Here is a 25498-nt window from a genome sequence, read left to right as displayed (position 1 = left end):
TCAAAGGTCTCCGAATATTCTTCCAGAAACAACATATATAGTTTGGCAGAGACCAAATCCATTAAAAAAAAAAAAGTACTGCTCTTAAATCTGAGATAATAACAAAAGCAGGGATCTTTGCTGGCTTACACCCACATGTATCATTATGGCATTGTAACCCACACACGAGTGAGTAGGAAATAGCTAAACACAAAGGGATCCAGCAGAGAAACCCGATATTGTGATTTTTACTGACCTCCGCAATGTGGGGAAATTTTTCACGTGTCACTCAGCCTGGAAGTGATTATTTTTCCACCCAAATCCAGATGATCTGAACCCTCTGAGTGCCCCAAATAGGAGAGACCATCCCAGGTAGGAAGCAGCTGCCGCAGGCCGTGTTCCATGTGTCTACTGGAGGGGCGTGAGCTTTCTTAACTGTGAGCCTCCTGCAAACCTGGAGCAGTAAATTAGGAAGGGCAGCTACACAGGCTATAGAAATCCACCAGATAAAGGGTTATGCCTAAAATCCGAGTTCCAGCGTTGCAACGAGAGACACAGAGAAGTCTCTGAGGTTAGACTGAAGCAGTGCCCTCTTGACTGGGACTGTGGGTAAGGACGGCGGAGGGTGTGATAGAGGTCCATTAATAACAGAACCAGAGGATGAACAGGACGTGGACCGAGACATTTCCTTAACTTACATCACACCAGGGAATTTACCCGCTCCTCTCATACAGTATTTGTAATTAGGAGCTTGTTTGCATGGAGAGATAGAGAGAGTATTTATCATCTCAAATGTCAAGTCACGCCAAGTCTGACTGATGGGAAGTAGCTGGATGAAGCACTGGGTGGATGAGGAACCCTAGTCTGAGGCTGGACAGGATGCCGAGGAGAAGTGTGTAGGGTACGGAGAAGAGTAGCGGCCTTACATCAGAAAATTATATTGGTCCTTTGCTAATATGTATTATCATTCTCAACGAATCTTTTTGTTCTCATTATAAAGCTCTAAGTCCAAGGAACCCTCAGTGTTTAACATTGCTACCCAAAGGGCCTGGCTGGGTAGTTCAGTTGGTTAGAGAATCATCCCCATACACCAAGGTTGCAGGGTTTGATCCCCGGGCAGGGCACATACAAGAATGCATAAATAAGTGGAACAACAAATTGATGTGTAGGTGTTTCTCTCTGTCTCTCTCTCCCTCCCTCTCTCTCTCTCTCTCTCTCTCTCTCTCTTCCATCCCTTCCTCTCTCTAAAAATCAGTAATAAGAAAAGAAACAATTACTAACAAAATTCAAAATGCCAGAACCAAGAAAGTGCAGAGATGAGACGCAACAGCCCTTACAGCTTGTGTCAAACCAGACCAACTCCTGAGTGTGCCACGAGTTGGCAGAGAAAACGATTGTATGGCTCGCACTCAATCCCATGGGGGCTAAGAGGCCGGGGCTGCCAAGCAGAGGGTGACTCGGAGCCACCTGTGAAATCTGAACGGGATAAACACCTCCTGGAAGGCGAAATTGTGGCTGACGTCTCTGGTGGGTTCCCAGCTTGCTTCAAAGACCAGGCATGCTTGAATGCACGCCATTTGAGCAGACCAATGTGTTCTTAAGTTAAAGATGAAAAAGGAAGAGAAGCTATATGCACTCCAGACAGGCAGACTGAGGGCTGTGCTCCAGAGCAAGGCGCCGGCCAAAGGGTAGCCACACAATGACCTTCTGGACTCTTCCAACCAGCTGCCTTGCCTTGGGGCTATACTCTCCTTGCTGGTGGCCAGTTTTGATATTTAATTAAGTTTCAGGTCTTTGTCTTTAGTGCCTAAGTGGAACAGGACACAACTGAAAACCTGGGCATTCATTTCATCTCACTGGCACTAAGTAACATTAACCACAACAACCGCAGTACTGATAGCCGACAACCAGTGCTAAGAGCTGAGATTTGGATGTCAACCACGTGCGATGCATCATGCTTAGTGCTTTCCTCGTGTTCTCATATTTAATACTCACAACATAACAATAATAATAACAGTAAACACACAGAGCACACTGTTCCCAGCACTTTGCAAATATTAACTTGTTTAATGTGTACAACAGCCCAATAAGGTAAATAAGATTCATAATGAAACTGAAGCCAGAGAGAGGTTAAGGAACTTGCCTAAGGCCACTCTCAGTTAGTAGGTGGCAGAACTAGAATAGGAATTCAGAGATTTTATGAAGCGGGCTCTCTAAACACTGCCATGAGGAGAGGAGGGAGCAGAGACACAGAGTGGTAAACTCCCCAGCCCAAGGTCACATGCCAGACCTACCTCAGGGTCAGGATTTGAACCCAGGTCTGTGTGACAGAGACTGAGCTCCCAATCACTCTCCTGTACTGTTGCTGTACAGGTTGGGCCAGAAAAGGGCTTTTCCTTTTGTTAAACTTGACCACATGTGGCTGTACTCTATTGCCTTCAGATTCAAGGAAATCCAGTCGTTGCCTAATTGATACAGTACACGTTCCCTTTTCAGGCCTGCCTGAAAAAAAAAAGTCTGAATGCTTACATTTTACTTCTAAAATCACCTGTGCTGTCTTCCTCCACAGAGAAGACTGTATGGGCTCATCCCTGCATTTCAATCACCAAGAAGAATAGACAAGGTTTCTAAGGTCCCTCTGGAATTTTGATCCAAAGGCACTAGCCATACAATGGGTTCCAGAGATCTGGGACTCATCCGTTCGCTGTCCATCCAGCCCAGCCTGCTTTTACACCACCCACTCATAAGAGAGTGCTGGGACGGGGCAGTGTGCGAATGTCGCAGCATACATGTGAATCTGAAGCATCCCCAAGCCAAACACCAGTGCGTTTGTGTTACCCACGGCTTCATTTTCTTCACACCTCTCCTCTCACGGTTTAAGGGGCCTAAATGGGAAGGGTGGTAGCGAGTACATTTCTTCACACATTTACTTTTCTGCGAAACTCAAATGTCATTCTTTCTCCATCACAGACCAAGATCATGCTATTTCCTATGGAAGCAAACTCTGGAAGCATTCAAATCAGGCAACAGTATGCTCTGAAGAACAGAAATTTAAGAGCAATACCTTGATGTGAAAGCCACTCTCGCGCCTCGTTTTGTTGATAAAATCATACTCTGGTATTCCCCAGCCGACTTCACCAACATACACGTGCTTGTATTTGGCTGGGAAGCTGCCGTGTGAGGCAGGCCTCCATAAGTAGCCAAGGTCTCCAGATCTCTCTAATGCCGGACGCAATTCTCCTATATATGAGGTGTGCTGCTGAACTCTAGGTAGATAATCCTTTTTATAATCTGGGCCTTAAAAAGACAGAAAAGAAATACTTAAAAAAATCTCCACACTTTACTCGAAGATGCTTTTGTTATCTTAAATGGTAGAAATAATAATAGCTAATAATTTTACTATGTTCTAGGTGTTATTATAGGCCACTTATGCGTTAATCAATTAATCCTTATAATAACCAAATGAGGCAGGTGGTATATTTTCCCCAGGTAGGTAGAGAAACGAGGCACAGAAAGATGGGTTATTTGTCCAGTGTCACAGCTAACCAGCTCTTCATTCCCTGACAGGCAGTCCCACAAACCAAGCCTTTCATTGCCCCACTAAATGACGTTGCTTATAATCAACTTAATACAGACACATTTTATACTTTAAAAAAAACCTCACATGGGGGTGTTGTATCTAGATAGATAAAACCTGAAATAAGAATTAGAAAATCCCCCATATATCAGAAGCAATTGGAAAGTGGAGAAGACTGTCAGGTGAGAAGGACCACTTATGACAGCTGATGATCCAAGGCAGGGGTAGTTAATAAATAACTCCCTGTGTGCACCTGAATAAATATTGGTATTTTATTTTTTAAAATACATTTTTATTGATTTCAGAGAGGAATGGGAGAATGAGAGAGAGATGCAAACATCAATGTAGAGAGAGAATCATTGATCAGCTGCCTCCTGCAAGCTCCCTACTGGGGATCGAGCCTGCAACCTGGGCATGTGCCCTGACCAGGAATCAAACCGTGACCTCCTGGTTCATAGGTCAATGCTCAACCACTGAGCCATGCTGGCCTGGCTAAATATTGGTATTTTAAATGTAAGAATGAATAAGAAGCAATCGATGAATTGTGAAAGTGGATGAAACAAGCAAAAAAAAAAAAAAAAGAGAGAAGGTCTAGGGAAATATCACTGAAATAAACTTGGTTTTGAAAGTTGATGATGTGAAAATATAAAGAGGAGCTAAGACTTTGGGGAAGAATGGTACTGACTACAAATAGACAACAAGATGCTGGCCCAGGGAGAGTTTCAGAAGCCCCGGGACCAAAATGTGTACAGGATTATACAGGCAGATCTGGGACTCAAAGGAGGAACTTCATTGCAAAGACCTCAGAGGCAGGAGCTTCTGTGGTCACACTGTGTGTCACCTGGACCCCTGCTGGCCCTGTGGCTTCCTTCACTTGGCTCTTGGATCAGCGAGCTCGGTATTTGCAGAGCACAGACGGGCTGGAGTCGACCAGGTACTCCGATGGAATGGTCCATGTCACAACAAACCTGTGCTTGGAAGAGTAATCTAAGCTTTCCAAGGAAGTTGAAAACATTCTTCAGACACAATTTTGGCAGATGTTTTCACAGCTTCCTAATCTTCTTTGCTCCCCGTGACGCACTGAGAATCCACTGTGGCTAATTTCCCTGGATGAATACCTTGTGGCTTCCATTTTATTGGCTGCAGGCTTGCACTTTGGGGTAGCTGCTTTGGTAAAGTATAGAATGGCCAGAGCATGGAAGTCTGTTTTCTCTCTCAATACGACAGGTCTTGAGGTCTCACCTACAAAACTCCTGTCATAAGGGAATTTTTGCAATCTCTTCTAAATAGTATGAAATAGAGAAAAACTGTGTCCGTTTTGCTGGGATTTCAGTGTATGCTTTAGGCCAGTATTTTTCCAAATGTTTCATCAAACAATGCTCCCATGCGTGCACCTGAAAAATATGTATGGGTGGGGTGGGGTGGGGTGGCTGGGGATGCTGCATAATCAATTACATTTGGGAACACTGCTTGCCACATTTGCCTTTTAGATATTCACAGCACTTGAAAGTATAGCAGAAGTTCTGAGAAATCCCATGATAAATAAACCTGTTTACAATTATGCAGTGCAGAGTTTCGCAACCTTATTTAAACACGGCACATCTCCCCTCACTGGATCATGGGGTCATGTGTACGAATCTCACAGACTTGGGGAAATACGGATCCTGTGTGTGATGTTTCCATTGTCCTTAACATTTTGTCATCACCACACTCTACCACAAATGTTAGAGCAGATACACTAGTATATCTGCAGTTAGTTCCTTAGTTAGTCCATTCTGTGGACTGCAGCACATGTTTTAGGAGAGCCACCACTCGACAGCTGAGTCAAAAGCACTGAGTTGTAGACAGTGGAATGAAAAGTGCTCTGCAAACAAAAAGTGTGTATTTCAGGGGTGGGGCGTTAGGGGCGCTCCAATCAAGTTCTCTATGGCTTGCCCTAGCTGGTTTGGCTCAGTGGATAGAGCATAGGTCTGCAAACTGCAGGGTCCTGGATTCGATTCTGGTCAAGGGCACATGCCTGGGTTGTGGGTTCAATCCCCAGGAGGGGGCATGAAAGAGGCAGCCGATCAACGATTCTCTCTCATTGTGGATATTTCTATCTCTCTCTCCCTCTCCTTTCCTCTCTGAAATCAATAAAAATATATTTTAAAAAAAAGGTTCTCCATGGCTTTAGTCAAGTCACTGGACTTTTCTTTTTAAATTTATCTTTATTGATGAAAGTATTACAGATGTCCTCTTTTTTTCCCATTGACCCCCTTCGCCCCATCCCCTCAGGCCTACCATACTATTGTCTGTGTCCATGGGTAATGCATATATGCATATACATTCTTTAGTTACTCTCTTCCTGCCCCCAGCTTCACCCTTCCCTCTGAGATTCATCAGTCTGTTCCATGTTTCCACGCCTCTGGTTCTATTTTATGCCTCCGTTTATTTTGTTCATTAGATTCCACATGTAAGTGAGAGCATTTGATCCTTGTCTTTCTCTGACTGGCTTATTTCTCCAGGTCCCTCCATGCTGTCTCAAAGGGTAAGAGATCCTTCTTTTATACAGCTGCACAGTATGGTCCCTGGACTTTTCTAAACCATCCTTTCTTCGTCTCTGCTTTAGAACTAGAGTGATGCGATGGGCGTGACATAGAATATTCCTAGGGAAACCTGCCCTGGCCACACAGCTGATTCAGGCACCTGCCGGCAAAGCAGCGGCAGCTGGATGCCGTGATCTGAGGTGGGCCCCACATTCTCAGCGGATCTAGAGCCAGCCCCGTGTTCCCTAACCACCCAACCAGCCACACGCAGAAATGTGGTTTCCCTAATGAGACCGTTCCACAGGTGTTTGGCTTTAAATGGCCCATTTCCCCTCCCCCAGGCCTCATCCTCCAGAGCCTACCAGGCGTCCTCAAACTACGGCCCGAGGGCCACATGCGGCCCGCCAGGACATTTATCCGGCCCGCCAGGTGCCGCTGCCTGTCCTTCTTAGCAGCCCACTCGTCCCGGGCCTGCAGTGCGCATAGGAATTTGTTCATAGTTTTTTTTTTTTTAAACTATAGTCCGGCCCTCCAACGGTCTGAGGGACAGTGAACTGGCCCCCTGTTTAAAAAGTCTGAGGACCCCTGGGGCCCTAGACTCTATGTTGAATCTGATTCCCTGCTTAAAAGTAAAGCTTCCAATTCATGTTCAATCTATGTTCTCTTTATTTTCCCTTTAACAGTTATCCCTGTTCAACTACTGTTGTTACATCCCTTAGTGTGTTTCTGGTTAGTTGGGTTTTTTTGTTGGTGTTGTTTTCCTATGGTAACTATTCTTGGATCTCTCATCCTCGTCCCTAAAACTCCAGCCCTCATTTTGCCAATGATGAAGTTGGCAGCTCCTGGGTTAACAAAACCCTCACCTGCCTGTCTTTGGAGTTCTCTTTCATGTTCAAGGGCTAAACTCTGGTGGATTATTTGCGGCTGTAATGCTTAAATAGAACTGCCGACGCTGCTCACTCAGCCCTAACGCCTCTTCCACCATGACTGCAGGGAAGGAGATGTGCTTCCATTAAAACCTGCACTAGGCGTCATGGTTCTACAACTCTATCTTCCCGCCCTGGAAAACTGCAGCTTCAAAGACGGTAGGAAGATCTCAGCTCGCCTCTCTCCTATGTGCCTGCCCAGCATTACTTGCTCATTTGTGTCTGAAATTCTAAGGTTACAGTTAAGGATGTGGTTTTGAAGCTAAACTGCTGTGAGTTCACAGGCTGGCGTTGACTTGTGTTGGCTTTGTGACCCGGGGAAAAAAATGATCCAGCGTCTGAATTACAGGTTCCTCCTCTATAAAATGAGAAGAAGGATGTATATCTTGCAGCATTGTTGGAAGGGAGAGAATCAATTTTATGTCAAAGTTTTTAAAAGGGTCAAATAAACATCAGGCAAAAACACTGCTATATACATTTGTTCTTCTTTCAAACAATAAACCTCCTGTGGACAATCAGAAAACATTAGTGACAGCTTCCAAGAAACTCAAACTGCCTCTAATAAGCTCATGGGATTATTGTGTTAAAAGGGTGTTTTATAAAATACTTATGCATAGAATTATAAATTGGAATCTATATATATAAAAGCTTAAGCAACTGTCTGACGGTTCGACCGTTTGACCGTTCAACCTGTAACTATGACGCACAATGACCACCAGGAGACAGACGCTCAACACACAGGCATGAAAACATGGAACAGACTGATGAATCTCAGCAGAAGGGGGGAGGGGGGAGGGCGGGAAGAGATTAACCAAAGATCTTATGTGCGTTCTAGGGTCCCTTAGCCTGGCCTGCGGGGATCAGGCTGAAACTGGCTCTCTGACATCCCCTGAGGGGTCCTGGATTGCGAGAGGGCTCAGGCCAGGCTAAGGGACCCCACTGGTGCACAAATCTGTGCACTGGGCCTCTAGCTGAGCTATAAAGAATTAGAGAATTCGCTTGATATGTATAGTTCAAATAATGATTCTACTAATATTGATGACACCCTACTGTGTGCCTGGGTCAGTGTGAAATGAACAAAGATTCATAAGGCGTGGCCTCTGTGTTTCTGATTTCTCATATGCTGGTGGCTGAATGTTTGTGTCCTTCCCCAAACTCATATGCTAACTCCTAAGGCCCAATGTGGTGTATTTGGAAGTACGGACTTTGGGAGATGATTAGGCCATGAGGGTGGAGCTAACACGCATGGGGTTAGTGCCCTTTATAAAAGAGGTCAGAAGAGCGCCCTCACCGCTCCTGCCATGTGAGGTTATAGAGAAAAAATGGCCATCTCTGAACCAGGGAGCCGTCTCCCACCAGACACAGAATCTGCCCCTCATCAGATGTCTTGACTTGGGACTTCCCACCTCCAGAAGTATAAGAAATAAGTTTCTGCTGTTTACAAGTCCCCAGACTATGGTATTTTATTATAGCAGCCCCGAATGGACCAACACATCATACAGTGTGAAGGAGACCACACTCACCTCCTCTAGGAAACAGTGTCTGCTCTCAAGACAGATCTTGCTGTTCACTGAAACTTTAAAGCACAGTTTGACCTGACATGTGTGCGTGCGTGCGTGTGTGTGTGCGTGGGTTTCCGAGCTGTTTCATGAGTGTGTGTCTCGTCACTGTGCTTGACAAGCAACCTCTTACTCATGCCCTTCAGAGACGTAAGCTCTCCTATTTGCTCTGTAACTTCCCCAGTAACTAGAGCAGCGAGATACTGTTAGCAAATGCTTGGTGAGGTTTGTTGAAAGAACAACTGCTTTATCACTGACGTTGCTGATGTAATCCAAAAAAACCTCTGTATTTTTCCCAGTGAGAAAGAAGGCAGGATCCAAAGTTTTACCAACACCCCTGGGCTTTTAAAAACAACACTGACAGCCTGACTGGTTTGGCTCAGTGGATAGAGCGTCGGCCTGCGGACTGAAGGGTCCCAGGTTCGATTCCGGTCAAGGGCATGTACATGGGTTGCGGGCACATCCCCAGTAGGGGGCGTGCAGGAGGCAGCTGATCGATGTCTCTCTCTCATCGATGTTTCTAGCTCTCTATCCCTCTCTCTTCCTCTCTGTAAAAATCAATAAAATATATTAAAAAAAAAAAAAAAAAAAAAAAAAACACTGACAGACTCGTCGCGACAAAACTTTGCATCCCTATGACTGTCCACGTGTTCCTCTCACCTGAAGGGGAAAACTAAATATATAATGAAAAATGGGTTTCAGTGTTCGGGGTTTTTTTGGTTTGGAATTTCCGTACTATAAATGTGCATGAAATGGGCCATTTTAGTATAAGAAACGCTTTACCATTCGTGGAGACAGGCTCCAGACGTTCCCATGAAAAGGGATATTAATTAGATCTATGAATGTAGAACTAATAAAAACCCATTAGAGTACTGCAGGTAACAGGAAATCCATCACAAAATGGATGAGATAAGAAAAATCATGTCACATAATAAGATCTGAGGCAGACGTGTCCGGGGCTGTTTCACTCCAGAGGTCAGGGATGTCCTTAGAATCATAGGTTCTTCCCATCTCTGGGCTGCAACCTCAGGGCACCAGGTCGCCTTTGCCGTCAGGCAGCTCCTCCTCAGGTGCCAAGGAGGCTGTCGCAGCATCAGGGACCACATGCAGGCGTCATCATGCCCACGGGGGTGCCGGTTTCATCAGTGGAGCAGCTTTTCCTAGAAAACCCCAGTGGATGCCTCTCGTTTGTTTCCTTTCGTTGGCCAGCGCTGAGTCACTCATGCTCCCTAAGGCGGCGCCCTGGCAGGAGGATGGGGATTTCAGTGACTGGCTTGGATGAATCAGGGTGTAATCCTGAGTCATGTGAGGCCAGGCTAGACACCCAAACAAAATGCAAGCTTTCTAGAAAGGAAGAAGCGGATTCTGGCCTCTGGGTTATCTGCTGCAAAGCATCAAGGGCAACACTTCTCATAGAGAAAAAACATCTCAATCTGTCTCTCTCTCTCTCACATACACACACAGTGCAACTTTTTATTGCTGTACAGTCTCCTTTTAAGACAGCATGAGATTATTTTAAGTCACTGCCGCACTCTCCTGCGGTTCTTGATCACGTGCTAAACTGTAATTTGGTGTTTATGCTCTCAGACTTGAGGATATGGCTTTATACGGAAACAAGACAGAGCAACTGAGGCAAGCCAGGGCGCCTTCAGGAAATGCAAGGGAGAGAGAGCAGCTGTTGGTATTTCTTTTCAAACCCTTTGATCCGAGCAAACATTTTCTGTAAAGGGCCGAACAGTAAATGTTGTAGGCTTGCGGGCCGAGCTGTCTCTGTCTCAATGCCAATGCTGCCATCACAGCGCAAAAAAAGCCATTGACAATATGTCAACTATTGTATGCCTGTGTTCCAATAAAACTTTACTTAGGAACACTAAAATTAGAATTGTATATAATTTCACATGGCCATAGATAGTCTTTTAATTGTTCAACCACAGTGAGTGATCATTTTAGCTGCGGGAAACCAGGCATCATCTAGCCAGATTTGGCCCACGGGCTGTAGTTTACTGACCGCCCCCGCCCCTGATCAAGAGTGGGTCTCATATTTGCCTTTTGTCCTCAATGAATATTTTATTTATTTTTACTATTTTTTAAAAATACAATTTTATTGATTTCAGAGAGAAAGGAAAAGGGATGAGAGAGAATCATTGATAGGCTGCCTCCTGCACACCCCTCTCTGGGGATCGAGCCTGCAACCTGGGCATGTGCTCTGACTGGGAATCGAACCGTGACCTCCTGGTTCATAAGTCGACACTCAACCACTGAGCCATGCTGGCTGGGCCTCCATGAATATTTTTGATAGGAAGCTTCCTCTTCCCTATTTGTTAGAGTCAAATGGTTGACTACACCACTGCAAAGATAAGGTTTTCATTCATGTACTGGCATAACTGCATGAGAGAAGTCACTTTCTGTGTGCACAGCAGGTCCCAGCTGAGAGCGTTGCTTTATCCGACCTTGCTGATATTCGTTTGGTCCCATCTCTTCTCTGACTCTGTGATCATTGATTTTCTTATTATTGGAGTTGCATAAGTGGCCAGTGAGGAGAGGCAAATATATCAACCTGCCAGTACAAATAAAAAATAGAAAAGTGGGGTGGGACACTAAATTATACAGGCTAGCCTGGAAGAAATAACAGTAGGTGAGAATGACACTGATTTTGCTTGTGCTGGAAGGAACTGAGAGGCAAAGCATTGCTCCATGAGTGCCCTGAGAAATGACAGTATTTACTGCTGAATCCAACGAGAAGAGGGTGACTAAGAGAAGATGGGGGAAATAGTGCTATGGGATGTCAAACACACTGTTGACTTAATACCAGCTTTGCTTCAAAAAGAGAAGAGAAAAGAAATGTACCACTTTAAACATAGGCATTGATAGTAAGGCACATCACAATTATAGACCAAAGAAAATGTGTAATTTATTAAAATAACACTTCTTAGCCTACTTGAAATATGGCCATTTCCTCCTCTGTTCCCCGGATAAACAGTACATCAGGGCAGGATTGTTTATTTCTAGGTGGCAGGAAGTGACTTCAGTCTAGACCAGGGCCGTTTAGACGAGGAAGTGGTATTTCTCAACCTCGTAAATTATGTAATAAACAAGTAGAAATGGCTAAAGGCATGCTGTAAGAAAAACGCGTGAACATGCTATTTGGATTTTTGAGAAATGTTTCATTGTAAAAAGCAAGGAAGTGGTAATAAACAGATAGGCACTATTTACAACAGATAGGTATCTGTCATTATACCTTTACCTTCTCTATGACACAGCTCCCAGACAGCTAAGAGAATCAAAATAAAGTGAGTCCTTGTTTATCCCAGGAATGGATTGCATTACGTGGCAACACTTTGCTATTACAATGGATTTGTGAACAGGTGAACTATTAGACTCACAAAGCCACATGGGAGCAGAGATTAAGAGATTATAAAGTATTTTAAATTTCTTTATGAGTACATATGTGAATGTCCTTACTTTAGGGATCTATTTTCCCATTCCTGTGAGCAAACATTTTCTTCTAAAATTAACGTGGTATAATAAAAGGAGCACATATATGGGGAGAATGAATGATAATTGGGATTTTGGTCTTGACCTTGCTGCCATTGGCTGAGAAGACTTGAGAAGTCATTTCATCTTCCTTGGTTCACCTCAATTCCTTCTTATTTCCCCCCAATAACTTTATTGTAACCGTCATGCAATAAACTGCATATATTTAAAGTGTACAATTTCTTAAGTTTTATGTATGTGTACACACATGAACAAGGTGGCCAAATAAATAAAAAATATCCAGTTAAATTTGAATTTTATGTAAACAATAAATAATTTTTTTAGTATAAGTATGTTTCAAACATTGCATAGTACATATTTACACTAAAAATATTCTTTATATTAAAATTCAAATTTAATTGGGTGTTTTTTACTTGCTAAATCTGGCAATCCTATCCACAGAAATACCACCGCAATCAAGATAAAGAACATTTCCATCGATTCCCTTTGTAAATCCTTCCTTTCCCACTCTCTGACCTTTCCCATACCCAGGCAACCACTTATTTGCTTTCTGTTACAATGTGATTAATTTTCACTTTCTAGAATTTTGTATAAATGACATCATACTGTGTTCTCTCTCTCTTGCCTGGCCTCTTACACTAAGCATAATTATTTTGAGATCATCCTTATTATAACATGTACCAACAGTTTTTTCTTGTTTATTACCAAATAGCATGGATGTGCAACAAGTTTGTTTTATCCATTTACCTGTTAATGGACTTTTGGATTACTTTCCGTTTGGGTCTGTTACAGATAAAGCCACTATGAACATTTCTGTATAGGTCTTTGTATGGACAAATGCTTTCATTTCTCTTAGTTAAATAGGTAGGAGTGGGATGGCTGGATCCTATGGTGCGTGTATTAAACTGTCTAATAGTTTTCCAAAGTGATGCTACGCTTTTACACTCCCACCAGTATCTTCGAGCTCTGGTTGCTCCACATGCTAATACTTGCTGATTTTTGCCATCCTGATAGGTGTGCAGTGGTATCTCATTGTGGTTTTAACTGGCACTCACTTCTCTAATGACTAATGATGTTAAGCATCTTGTGCTTATTTGACATCTGTGTATCTTCTTTGATGAAGCATCTGCATCTTTTGCTTATTTCTTAAATTATATTGTTTTCTCATTGATAATTTTGAGTTATTTATATGCTCTGGATACACACTTTGCAAATAATTTCTTCTAGTCTGCCCTCGTATATTTATTCTCTTAACAGTGTCTTACGGAGAGTAGAACTTTTTCATTTTGGTCAAGACCAATTTATAAAATTGTTCCTTTATGGATCATACTTTAGGTGTTGGATCTGAAAAAGATACTTGCTTAACCTAAGGTCACAAAGATCTTCTCCTATGTTTTCCTTTAGAAGTTTTATGTTTTTTATTTAGGTCTATGATTCATTTTAAGTTAATTTTTGTATCTGATGAGAGATATAGATTGAAGTTCAATTTTTGTGTGTATGGACAGCCAATTGTTCTAGCATCATTTGTTAGACTATTCTTTCTTCACTGAATTGCAGTTTCACCTATTTTAGTGAATATATATGTATATATGTATATTCCTAAATATATATATATATATATATATCATTAAATATATATGTCTGTAAATCTCTCCCCCCCCCCCCCCCCCCCACACACACACAGTGTTAGTTAACTGAGTCCCGTGTAAAATGTATTTCTTTCTGTGGGCTGTAATCAAAAAAGTTTGAAAGCCACTGACATAATGGTCACCCAGATTACTTTTTCTCTCTCCTTTGGTCTCTTAATCATATTTGTCACTTCTATACATTCAGTCCTCCCCACCGTTTCAATGCCCACTGTTCTCTGAAACTTCATTTCCTGTGGAAGCACATTTATGACCACCTGAGGAAAGCAGTTCCCACTGCTTCTTCCATCGTCTCTTCTTCCTTTGCTACAAGGGAACAATGAAAGGTTTTATTTCTCCCCACCAACTTCATATCACTCTCCGTGTGATTCACACTCTGCCCTTCCTTCACTATTTCTTGTGGTTTGCAGCAAACCATTTCCTTTTTCATCTGTTTTGCCTTATTGGGAGGCATCATGATGTGGAGAAGTGATGGACCACACTTCATGTAAATTCTATTTCATAGTAAGTTCATAACCTTCTTCAAAATACTTCCTGTTTCTCAGGCTTAGTTCTTTATCTGGAAAATGAAACATCTCACCACCTCATACAATTGTTGTAAGAATTAAGAGATATATTGTATGTAGCATATGTATGTCATATCTAGACATGTACCTGGCACAAAACAGATGCCTAATGATAGTTATCAAATTATGTAACTTCTAACCATTTCCGTTATTTCTATCACCTTCTACCATGCCCATACCTTCTTCTATGCTAGTGCTATTGTAGCCTATACAATATTGGGCCTGAGGTGATTAGATGCAATGCCCTGAACAACGGTGGTGGAAATGTTTAAGGATATTATGCAGGGAGTATCATGGTGCCAAACAGATGGAAAACGGATTTAATTTTACTTTAAATACAAAGATTCTTCTTCCACAAAAGAGAGCCATTGTGAAAATAGGCAGAAAAATACTCCTCTCTAAAGAAAACACAGCTACTAAAAATGCTAACCATTCAGCAAAGTAGTTTAAGTAGATCCTACCTCATTATAAATAACTAGAGGCCCACTACACGAAATTCGTGCATGGGTAAGGTCTCTAGGCCTGGCCGGCAATCAGGGCCGACCAGGTTTCTCGCCTTCCCACCTCCCTGCCTCCTCCTTCCCTCATTCCCTGAGCACCCCACCACTGCCACTAGTCACCCGCCATGTTCTGCGCTGCCCCCTATTGGTCAGTGCATGTCATAGCAAGCGATTGAACTCCCATTCTCCCAGTCGAAATCCCAAGGGGACACTTTGCATATTAGCCTTTTATATATATAGATTGAAATTCTGGAAGCTAATATAGTTGTTTCAGTTTTGCACTGTATTGCAACTTTAATAAATTTACTCATTTTTATAGTTGTTCTTCACCACCATTTGTTCATTATTATTTATCCTAATTATAAACAATGACCTGATATAGAAGCTACAGGTCAAGAGTGTTTGATATTCCATTCTAGAAACTTAGGAATCCCATCAACTGGGGTTTTTAGATACTGGATGTTCTAACATAATATTAATATGAGCTTTAAACAAGTCTAAAGCTGTACTCTCCATGCAGTAGTCACCAGCCACACATAGCTACTGAGTAGTTGTTAAGTGATTAGTCCACATTGAAATGTGCTATAAAGTGAAAACACATACCGGATTTCAAAGTCTTAGCACACAAAAAAATAATATGAAACATTCTTTAATAACTTTTGGTATTAATTTCTTATTGAAATGACAATAATTTGAAGGTATTTTCATTTATTTCTGAAGTTATTTTCAACTGTTTTAGTTTTTAAAATGTGGCTACTAGGAAACTGCTAATTCTGTGTGTGGTTTGCATTGTATTTTTACTGAACAGTACTGGCCAAGAGTTTGGAAACTAGAAATTCTATTTAGTACATACAACTCACTAAAGAGCCAGACAGAAGCCGTCTAGAAGGGTTCGTTCAGTAGACCCAAATGAAACCAATTTGAGCCACTCTGTTTATGTAGGGAAATGCTCGTGGCTTTAACATGTGGATAAACATACCACGCCCTATCACTGCGCTGTAATGTTGAACTTGTTACTCATCCCTGAAACCTGCCCCCCAGGTTTCTATAGCTAATTGCTCACAGTTGGATTCCTTTTAAAGTGAGATTTCACTCCCTACAGGATATGTTGCACATGCTGACATCCTGAGGGTTTCTAAGTTTTCACTCCACATAATGCTCATTTTAGGTCATATCGTAACTTTGAACAAAACACAGAGCATGAAAGATGAGTTGCAGGCAATACTAAGTGGTGACAAGTAGAAATTCCCAGGATCAATGTTAGTTGTGATCAAATAGTTACTAAAGAACCTTAAAGACAGAAGTTTTTAAGGCAGAGCAATCATAGACTGATGACCTAATAATGATGTGTAAATAAAAAATATGTAGTAGGGAGGTCAACCTCACGGAAAGATAGAAATTGGGGAGTCAGAATGGCAAACTATGATCTTATTTGCCCACCAGAAAAGAGGGCTGAAGGGTCTCAAGAATTGTAGCTCAACAGAAGAGAGTTAGGAGGGCCAGGCTATTGTGCTTGAATGCCATCAAGCCAATGGTGAGCATTGTTTTCCCTGCAATGCCAGTATTCTTCGGGTATTGTTTTGTCAATGTATTGATGCCATCGGCATTTTCTTCTATTTATCATTAAAAATGTATTTAAGACTATAGTGATTAGCCCTAGCTGGTTTGGCTCTGTAGATAGAGTGTTGGCTCCCAGACTAAAGGGTCCCAGGTTCAGTTCTGGTCAAGGGCCTTAGTTACAGTCTCGATCTACAGCCCTGGTCCCAATTGATGTGTCTCTCTCACATTGATGTTTTTCTCTCTCTCCCCCTCCCTTCTACTTTCTCTAAAAATCAATGGAAAAAATATCCTTAGGTGAGGATTAACAAAAACAAAACAAGACTATAGTGATTATATAATAATAATGTGGTTATTATCAGTAAACTGCCTTTGAGAAATGCTGTATGTGAGGTTTCTAAAACATTACATGTGAGATCACACGAAACATGGCTGCCTGATATTCCATAAACATTGATACGTAGGTATCATATACCTGTTACTGTGAAAATGAGGATAACAATATCTAAGTGATATATTTTTATAAGAATGAAATGAGATAATTCATGTAAACTTAGAACAGTATCTGACATATTCTAAGCAGTAAATGTTAGATGGTGAAGATAATGAACTGATACGCACTTTTGTTTATTTTTTAATCTTTGATACGCACTTCTTAAAAAATATACTTTTATTGATTTCAGAGAGGAAGGGAGAGGGAGAGAGAGATAGAAACATCAATGATGAGCCGAAACCGGTTTGGCTCAATGGATAGAGCGTCGGCCTGCGGACTGCAGGGTCCCGGGTTCGATTCCAGTCAAGGGCATGTACCTTGGTTGCGGGCACATCCCCAGTAGGGAGTGTGCAGGAGGCAGCTGATAGATGTTTCTCTCTCATCGATGTTTCTAACTCTCTGTAAAAAATCAATAAAATATATTTTTTTTAAAAATCAATAAAATATATTAAAAAAAAAAAAAAAGAAACATCAATGATGAGAGAAAATCATTGTTTGGCTGTCTCTTGCATGCTCCCTATCAGAGATCGAGCCCACAACTCAGGCATGTGCCCTTGACTGGAATCGAACCTAGGTCCTTCAGTCCACAGGCCAACACTCTATCCACTGAGCCAAACCGGCTAGGGCTTGATAATTCACTTTTAATGATCACTGGTCTATGTTCATTTTCATAATTTTAATACACATTTATGAAATGGATCAAATGTTGAACATTTCTTACAGCAAATGACTAATACATGAAACCATATTTCATTGTCTGCTTTAATTCATGCTTATTAAATCCTTTCAGCACATTATAATTGAAAAAATACTGCTGTGCTTATGTAGCCAGGATTCAAGAAATATTTATAAATCCATGAGTGATGTGAATTTGAGCAATGTTGCATTAGACATTAGATCATCCAATATTTTCCTTCTGCCGTGAGTCTATAGCAATGGTTTACTGGTAAATATTTAACACTGGCATTCAGAGGAAAAATATTATGGTGTTCGCATATACCAATATCTGTGGTGTAAATATTTCCACTATGACCAGTTTCAAACTACCAAGCTGATGTCACTGAATGCAGGGTTGAAAAGAGTTGCTAACAATCAGAAGGTACAAGCCAGCTTCTGCACACCAATCCTGTAGACACTAGCAGTTCACTGATTATAACATGCCTTCTTATGCTGTGTTCATTCATTCATTATATCAGTGGTTCTCAAAGTGTGGTTCAAGACCAGCAACATAAGCATTTGAGAACTTATTCAAAATGCAAAATCTCTCGCCCCACCTCTTATCTCCTGAAACACAAACTGAAGGTGGGCCTACCAATCTGTGCCTTAATCCCTCCACGTGACTTTGACACATGATAAAGTTGGAGAACCATGGCTTTATACCATCACTGTTGTTTCTAAAGAAGTAGAAGTGCCAAGTCACTTCTGACATATGCTAATTAATATACCAAGACTAACCGTGTTGGTGTTTTGATTCTTAAAAGCATCTAATCTTGGCTTCTGAAATTGTAACTCATATATCCTCAGAATCAAGAAAGGGTATCAAACTGGTACTCTTATGGGAAGATAGGAAGGTAATTTCATCTTCAAATATTTCCATGTTTCAGCTGCTATTCAGAGGCTCTGAGGGCAGTACTACTGGTGGGGATTTCTGGTGGCTTCTGCAGTAGTGGCCACGGCCAAAATTCCTGTGCTAAAATAAATAGATGCCCTGTTGTACTACTAGACATATAATCCACTTGGGTTGCCCGTTGGTTGTTTGGAAATCACATGAAGACAGCCCTAAATCCAGTTACACTAGCCACAGCATTGGCAGAGAGGACGTGTTTGCAAGCATGTTCTGGGAGCTTTGGGTTGCTGCAGCCTCTAGGGTGGGCAGGTACAACCTGTACCCTGGGTTCTCTCCCTCGGCTGGTGCTCATCCAACTGCCAAAATATTTCCAGCCACAGAAGCACATTCTATTGTTGGACAGGTCTAATTATTCTTCCATATGCTGAACTGAAATCTGCTTTGCTGTAGCAGTCACACATTCGTCTGAATCCTAGCGGACAGTCCTCTCATTGGTCAGCCTGGCCGATACTGGGAAAGGCTCACACTAAGTTCTTGGGTAAAGGAGGTGTCCTCTTCTTTTGGGTGCTCTTCATGTAACTGAATCTCAGACTCTTCACCATCCTGCCTCTCGATGCTCTTCCATTTATTAACATCTCCCTTAAAGTGCCTCACTCAGAACCAAAAAGAATGCTGCAACGTGGTCCAGGCAGGGCAGAGTCCGCTTGTTTGTGGAACACAGAGCTGTGTGATTATGTCAGCTTTGTCGGAACCATCTGGGCTCATCTTGAGTTTGCAGTCAGCGACGACCTCCACACTAACCAATCACATGAGTGCCTTCCCTACCCTTTACTCGTTCTGTTGATTTTTAACCCTAAGTGCAAGGTTCATATTTATTCCTGTTACATTCTAATCTTGTTAGGTTTAGCCTCTAATTCTAAAGTATTATCTTTTACAATCCACATTGTCATTTAATTTTTACTCTCCCTCTCTCTCTTTCTCCTAGGATAACCTAACCTAACCTAACGTTTATTAGGCCTTCTGCAAACCTAACAGCAAGCTTTCTCTTCCTCTATTCAAATATCTGAGAACAAACACAGCGAACTCCTGCTTCTCTCCCTCAATCAATTACTAAACATCAAAGCTGGAAACCAGAATAAAATGCCTGAGTGAAGTACCAGCTAAATATTGACTTTCACTTGCCAATTTTACTTCCGTCTGTCTTTCAGCTGAAGTGGCCTGAAAAACGAAAGTGCTACAATCACTGTGAATAATTCCTAGGGAACATTTAGAATACCTGACAGACATTAAGTATTTGAAGTACATATCCCCTTTCTTAGATTGTGCAGAAGGAGGCAGTTTAAGAATAGTATAGAATAATTAAAAGATTTACTAGTTTTTCTGAATTAGTTGAAGTATTTGGAGAGTGTTGATACTTACTGAAAAATATTGCTACAAATTTTTTGCAATTTTTTCTCTGAGTTAATTATTTTTATGCTTATGAAAATTATTCCTCAATTGACTCCTTGAAGCTATAAAAATTGAAAATAATTAGAAGGATTTTAGAAAGATATCCTACTTAGCACAGATTTACTTGCGTTTAGAGCTTACAGGCTTTGTGAAGAAACATTTCTAAACTCCACTTACGAGCTATAAGATTATGTAAAATGTGGAGCTGAAATCAAATAACATCATGTTCACAAATGCCATAATTTAATTCAGGAGGGGGGTCCCAAGATGCTGTCTGATCTGATACCTTTGGACCAGATATCTTTAGATTAGAAACTATGTTTTAGTTGACTCCGGTGAGGGCACTTCGGGGGGAGGGGAGGTGACCTTGTTATTTTCAATATGAAGAACCCTGGCTAACCTCGCACCACAGGATGCTGGAACCATTTTTTATGAAGTGATGCTGATACAGAATGGCACCAGATAATTCTGCTTATTTTGAATCCCGCCCCCCTCCGCCCTCAAAAGTGGTATTGTGTACTGTTGCATTTTTGCTTACAGAAAAGCCAATTAACTTTCCACATGGGAATAGGTGGTCAATGGTTCCAAATCTACAGTTGTGACTGAGCGATCACAGGTTTCTCACAGTAACCAAATATCAGATTAAACATTTTTCAAATGAGAGATACAGAAAAATTGGAACCCTTGTGCATTGCTGGTGGGAATGTAAAATGGTGCAGCTGCTGTAGAAAATGGTGTGGTGGTTCCTCAAGAAATTAGACCTAGAATTACCGTAGGATCCAGCAATTCCACAGCAGCATTATTCGCAATAGCCAAAAGGTCAAACAACCCAAGCGTCCATTGATGGATGGGCAGATAAACAAAATGTGATATATATGGGTGTGTGTGTGTGTGTGTGTGTGTGTGTGTGTGTGTGTGTGTGTGTGTTAGGGCTTTTACTAGTATAACAAAATACTGGAGTTTCTGAAACAGCAGAAACCTCTTTTCTTATAGTTCTGGAGGCTGGAAGTCCAAGATCTAAGTGTCTTCCAGGGCCAACATCTGGTGAGACCCCTCCGCTCCCCTCTGTGTCCTCACATGGCCTTTCCTCTGTGCATACATGGGGAGAAAAAGAGCTCTGGTATTCCTCTTCCTTCTTTTTTTTTTTTTAAATATATTTTTATTGATTTCATAGAGAAAGGGAAAGATAGAAACATCAATGATGAGAGAGAATCATTGATTGACTACCTCTTGCATGCCCCACATAGGGGATCGAGCCTGCAACCTGGGTATGTGCCCTTGACCAGAATCGAACCTGGGACCCTTTGGTCTGCAGGCCGATGCTCTATCCACTGAGCCAAACTGGCTAGGGCCCTCTTTCTTCTTATAAGGGCACCAGTTTCATGGGATTAGAGCCCCACCCCATGACCTTATTTAACCTTCATTACCTTCATGAAGGACCTGTCTCCAAATACAATTACATTGGGGATTGGGGCTTCAACGTATGAAATTGTCAGGGGGAAGGGAGGACAAGTCAATCCATTAAAACGTACAATGAATCATTATTTATACAATGAATCATAAAAAGAAAGGAAATTGTGATACAAACTACAACAAGATGAAACTTGAGGACATTATGTTGAGTAAAATAAGCCAGTCACAAAAGGATTCCATTTATATGCGATGACTAAAGTGGTCAATTTCATTGGGACGGAAAGTAGAATGGTGGTTGCCAGGGGCTGGGAAAGGAGAAATGGAGACTTAGTGTTTAATGGACACAGAGTTTCAATTTTGCAAGATGGAAGAGTTTGGAAGATGGATAGTGGTGAGGGTTGCATCGAAATATAAATGTGCTTACTACTGCAGGACTGTATGTTTTAAGTATTTACCATGTTAGGAAATCTTAGATTAAATCATTCCTGCTTTAGTAGGTAACCCCAAATGGCACTCCGTCTTGGTGGATCTATTCCTCTTGAAATACATTTAAACACATGATGTGCCATCGGTCTATCAACCAGCAGTCTAGTACTTTGTTTTATGCTTTCTTTCTACATTGTCTTTTCAAATGTAGTATATGAGATGGGTATTTCATCTTCTACATCTACCTTTTTATAGAATCTCCTATCATCTTCTACATCTACCTTTTTATAGAATCTCCTAAGTTTTCAGTATGAATTGCAACTTAATTTTTCTCAAGTGCTGTCATCACAGTGATGGTAATAAAATCATATGTTTACTGAATTACAGGAAAATCAGTTTGGGGACTCCCAAGCCCTACAAGAATGTAAATAATTGAACAATATTATTAGACTAGAGGCCCAGTGCACAAAATTCATGCACGGGGTGGGGGGATCCCTCAGCCCAGCCTGCACCCTCTCCAATCTGGGACCCTTTGAGGGATGTCCGACTGCCCATTTAAGCCCAATCCCACCGGGCAGTTGGACATCCCTCTCAATCCAGGACTGCTGGCTCCCAACTGCTCACCTGCCTGCCTTCCTGATTGCCCCTGACTGCTTCTGCCTGCCAGCCTGATCACCCCCTAACCACTCCCCTGCCAGCCTGATTGATGCCTAACTGCTCCCCTGCCAGCCTGTTTGCCCCTAACTGCCCTCCCCTGAAGGCCTGGTCACTCCTAACTGCCCTCCCCTGCAGGCCTGGTCACCCCTAACTGCCCTCCCCTGCAGGCCTTGTCCTCCCCAACTGCCCTCCCCTGCAGGCCTGGTTGCCCCCAACTTCCCTCCTCTGCCAGCTTGGTCCCTCCCAACTGCCCTCCCCTGCAGGCTTGATCGCCCCCAACTGCCCTCCCTTGCAGGCCTGGTCGCTCCCAACTGCCCTCCCCTGCTGGCCATCTTGTGGCGGCCATCTTGTGTCCACATGGGGGCAGGATCTTTGACCACATGGGGGCAGCCATCTTGTGTGTTGGAGTGATGGTCAATCGGCATATTACTCTTTTATTAGATAGGATAGAGGCCTGGTGCATGGGTGGGGCCAGCTGGTTTGCCCTGAAGGGTGTCCCAGATCAGGGTGGGGGTTCCCTTGGGGTGTGGGGTGGCCTGGGCGAGGGGCCTGTGGTGGTTTGCAGGCCGGCCATGCCCCCTGGCAACCCAAGCGGAGGCCCTGGTATCTGGGGTTTATTTATCTTCTACAATTGAAACTTTGTAGCCTTAAGTGGAGGCCTGGGCCGGCCAGGGTGTGCGGAAAGCTTGGCTTCCTCCATCGCCCAGGGCAACCCTAGCCTCCTGCTCTTTCCAGCTCCGTGGCTGCCGCCATTTCTGTTTGGATTTATGTATCTTCTATCATTGAAACTTTGTAGCCTGGAGTGGAGGCCTAGGCCGGCAAACGCAGGCGGAGAGCTTGGCTTCCTCCATTGCCGGGGAAACCCAAGCCTCCCTCCTGCTCACTGGCCGTAGCCATCTTGGTTGGGTTTATTTGCATATTTGCTCCTGATTGGCTGGTGGGTGTGGCTTGTGGGCATGGCTTGTGGGTGTAGCGGAGTGGTGGTTAATTTGCATATTACTCTTTTATTAGATAGGATGTTAATTGACTCTAAACGAGCAGAATTGGCAAGTCCCAGAGTTGTTCTGCCTTTGGTCTCTTTTCCTTCTTCGACCAATAAGCAAATGCAGGGAAAGCCTGGGGCCTGACACACAATAAATATTTGTGGAATAAGTGAATATGTGTGTGATATGCATGTGATAGAAAGAACTCCCTGATTGGAGGAAGGGAGAAATCCACTATCTCATGTGAACCAATCAGGTGCAGACCTCTCAGCAACACACTTAGAAGTAGTAGTATACTTCTGCAGGAATAATTCAGTTTGTGTTTTTTTAAAATATATTTTTATTGATTTTAGAGAAGGGAGAGGGAGAGAGATAGAAACATCAATGCTGAGAGAGAATCAGTGATCGGCTATCTCCTGCACGCCCCGCACTGGTGATAGAGCCACAACCCAGGCATGTGTCATGTCGGCCAGGCTGATTCAGTTTTTTAAATACAGCTAATAATTTTTCACTTAGAAATACTTTTCTTTACAAGTGTAGCAAAGCATTTAGAATTGAAATTTAATTATTGCTTAATCTTTTTTTTTTTTTTTTAATCACAAGCCAGGAACAATAGTACAACGTTCGGGCATTTGTCTTTATGCCTTTGCAAATATTTTAATACAAAGGTGTCAAGATTGGCTAGCTCAACAGAAGGGAAATAGTCTGTTAGAAAGCAGAGAGTTGGAACAGAAAAAAATCAATTTTTTTATATTGCTTTGCAATTTATGCATAAATATGAATAACATATATTAAATGCTGACAAAAGATTAAAACCTAAAATCTTGTGATATTAAACTGACAAATGATGATAGCTGTTTAAAAATTACCTAAATGCTTACTACATGCTCAGTGTTAGACTGATAAGGCAAAATGATCAAGCTTGATCCAGCCCTCAGAGAACTTACAATCTAGCTAAGAAAACTGTCCTACACACTGATCAGCTAGCCCAGAGCTGGGCAAGGCTGCCTTTCATTAAAAGAGAAATTCAAAGAAAGGCGTGATCAATGAGAATTAGTCGTGGGAAATGTAGGCCTTGTGCAGGACTTGGAGAGAACAATGAAGTCAACACACAGGTTTGAAAAATTAGAATTTGTAATTTAAAAAGTATAAGTCTACAATCAAATGCATGTGAAATGTGGGGATGGGACTCGGTTCCATTTCCCTGCTGTCTGTGTAAGAGAAATGGAATGTTAAGCAGATTTCCAATATCACTGCCAGTGGCCATTCGTCAGACCACTTGGACATGTGCAGTTTCATATGAAACATCTCACAGTTGTCCACCCTCTTCAAACACTGGCTATTGCTTGCAGCAGACGAAGAAATGAAAGCGATACACATGGACCCATTAGCTGAACTCTCTTTCACCCACTTACTATTGCAGTGTCCACAAATTACAAAATGACTTTATTTTGCTCCATCTGGTGCTAATTATTAGTGGGGAGAAATGCAACGACTTAACAATTACAGATCTTTTTCTAGTTTCTAATTCCTAGTTAATAAGAAAAGGGAGGGGATGAATTCTGTTATTATTTATTTTTTTTCTCTTTTCCCTTCTCTCTTGGGGAGGAGGGCTTTCTAGATTGTCATCTTTTCTGAGTTATTTTCCTACGTTTTCTCCGGTAACCCCTTGTGGCTGCAGCCTACTTACTTCACACGTGTTTGTCACTTAAAAAGGCTAAAGTGGGGAGTCCTACTGTGCTCTCCCTTTCTCGTTTTCTTACGGCAGACTGCCTCCCACAGAGAGACACCGTGAGCAGCAGCTGAGCCCCTGGAAGATGGAGGGGGTTAAATGCACTCCCTTTGAACCGTCTGATTCCCTCCCGTTGCTTCCCACAATGCATCTGCAATATCTTTACTTTTCTATTTCTACGAAAAAGCAAATCTCTGACTTAAAAGAGCAGGAACATAAGCAAGCAGCGCCCTGGAAAACCCTGTAGGAGGGTGGAGAGAGGAGCGCCTGGGTGCATAGATTACAGGTTGGAGGAAGCAGGTGGAAAGAAGCTCCTTGTCTAAAACCTGTTTCTGGATGTTGCTCTCGGCAGTGCTCTGTTAGTGAACAAACCATATGAAACATTGAGAAAGCAGTGTTGGAAGAGAGAGAAAGATCTTATGGAGGACGCCCTCTTCTTTCCAACAAC

The 25498-nt window shown here is 42.3% G+C and overlaps 1 protein-coding gene across 1 annotated transcript in view; it reads right to left on the bottom strand.

Moving 5' to 3' along the window:
- Positions 1-25498, bottom strand: part of SPMIP2 (sperm microtubule inner protein 2) — a gene marked incomplete at both ends in the record, with an annotated part of 67905 nt that overhangs the window by 32258 nt on the left and 10149 nt on the right. Inside the window, one exon of the mRNA XM_080675403.1 lies at positions 3044-3276. Within this exon, the coding sequence (XP_080531529.1) occupies positions 3044-3276 (233 nt within the window). The remainder of the gene's footprint in view (positions 1-3043; positions 3277-25498) is intronic.

The sequence above is a fragment of the Plecotus auritus genome (genome assembly GCF_963455305.1).
Source record: "Plecotus auritus genome assembly, chromosome: 6".
NCBI lineage: Eukaryota > Metazoa > Chordata > Mammalia > Chiroptera > Vespertilionidae > Plecotus > Plecotus auritus.
The sequence above is the reverse complement of the archived record's forward strand: the minus strand, read 5'-3'. Positions and strand labels throughout refer to the sequence as shown.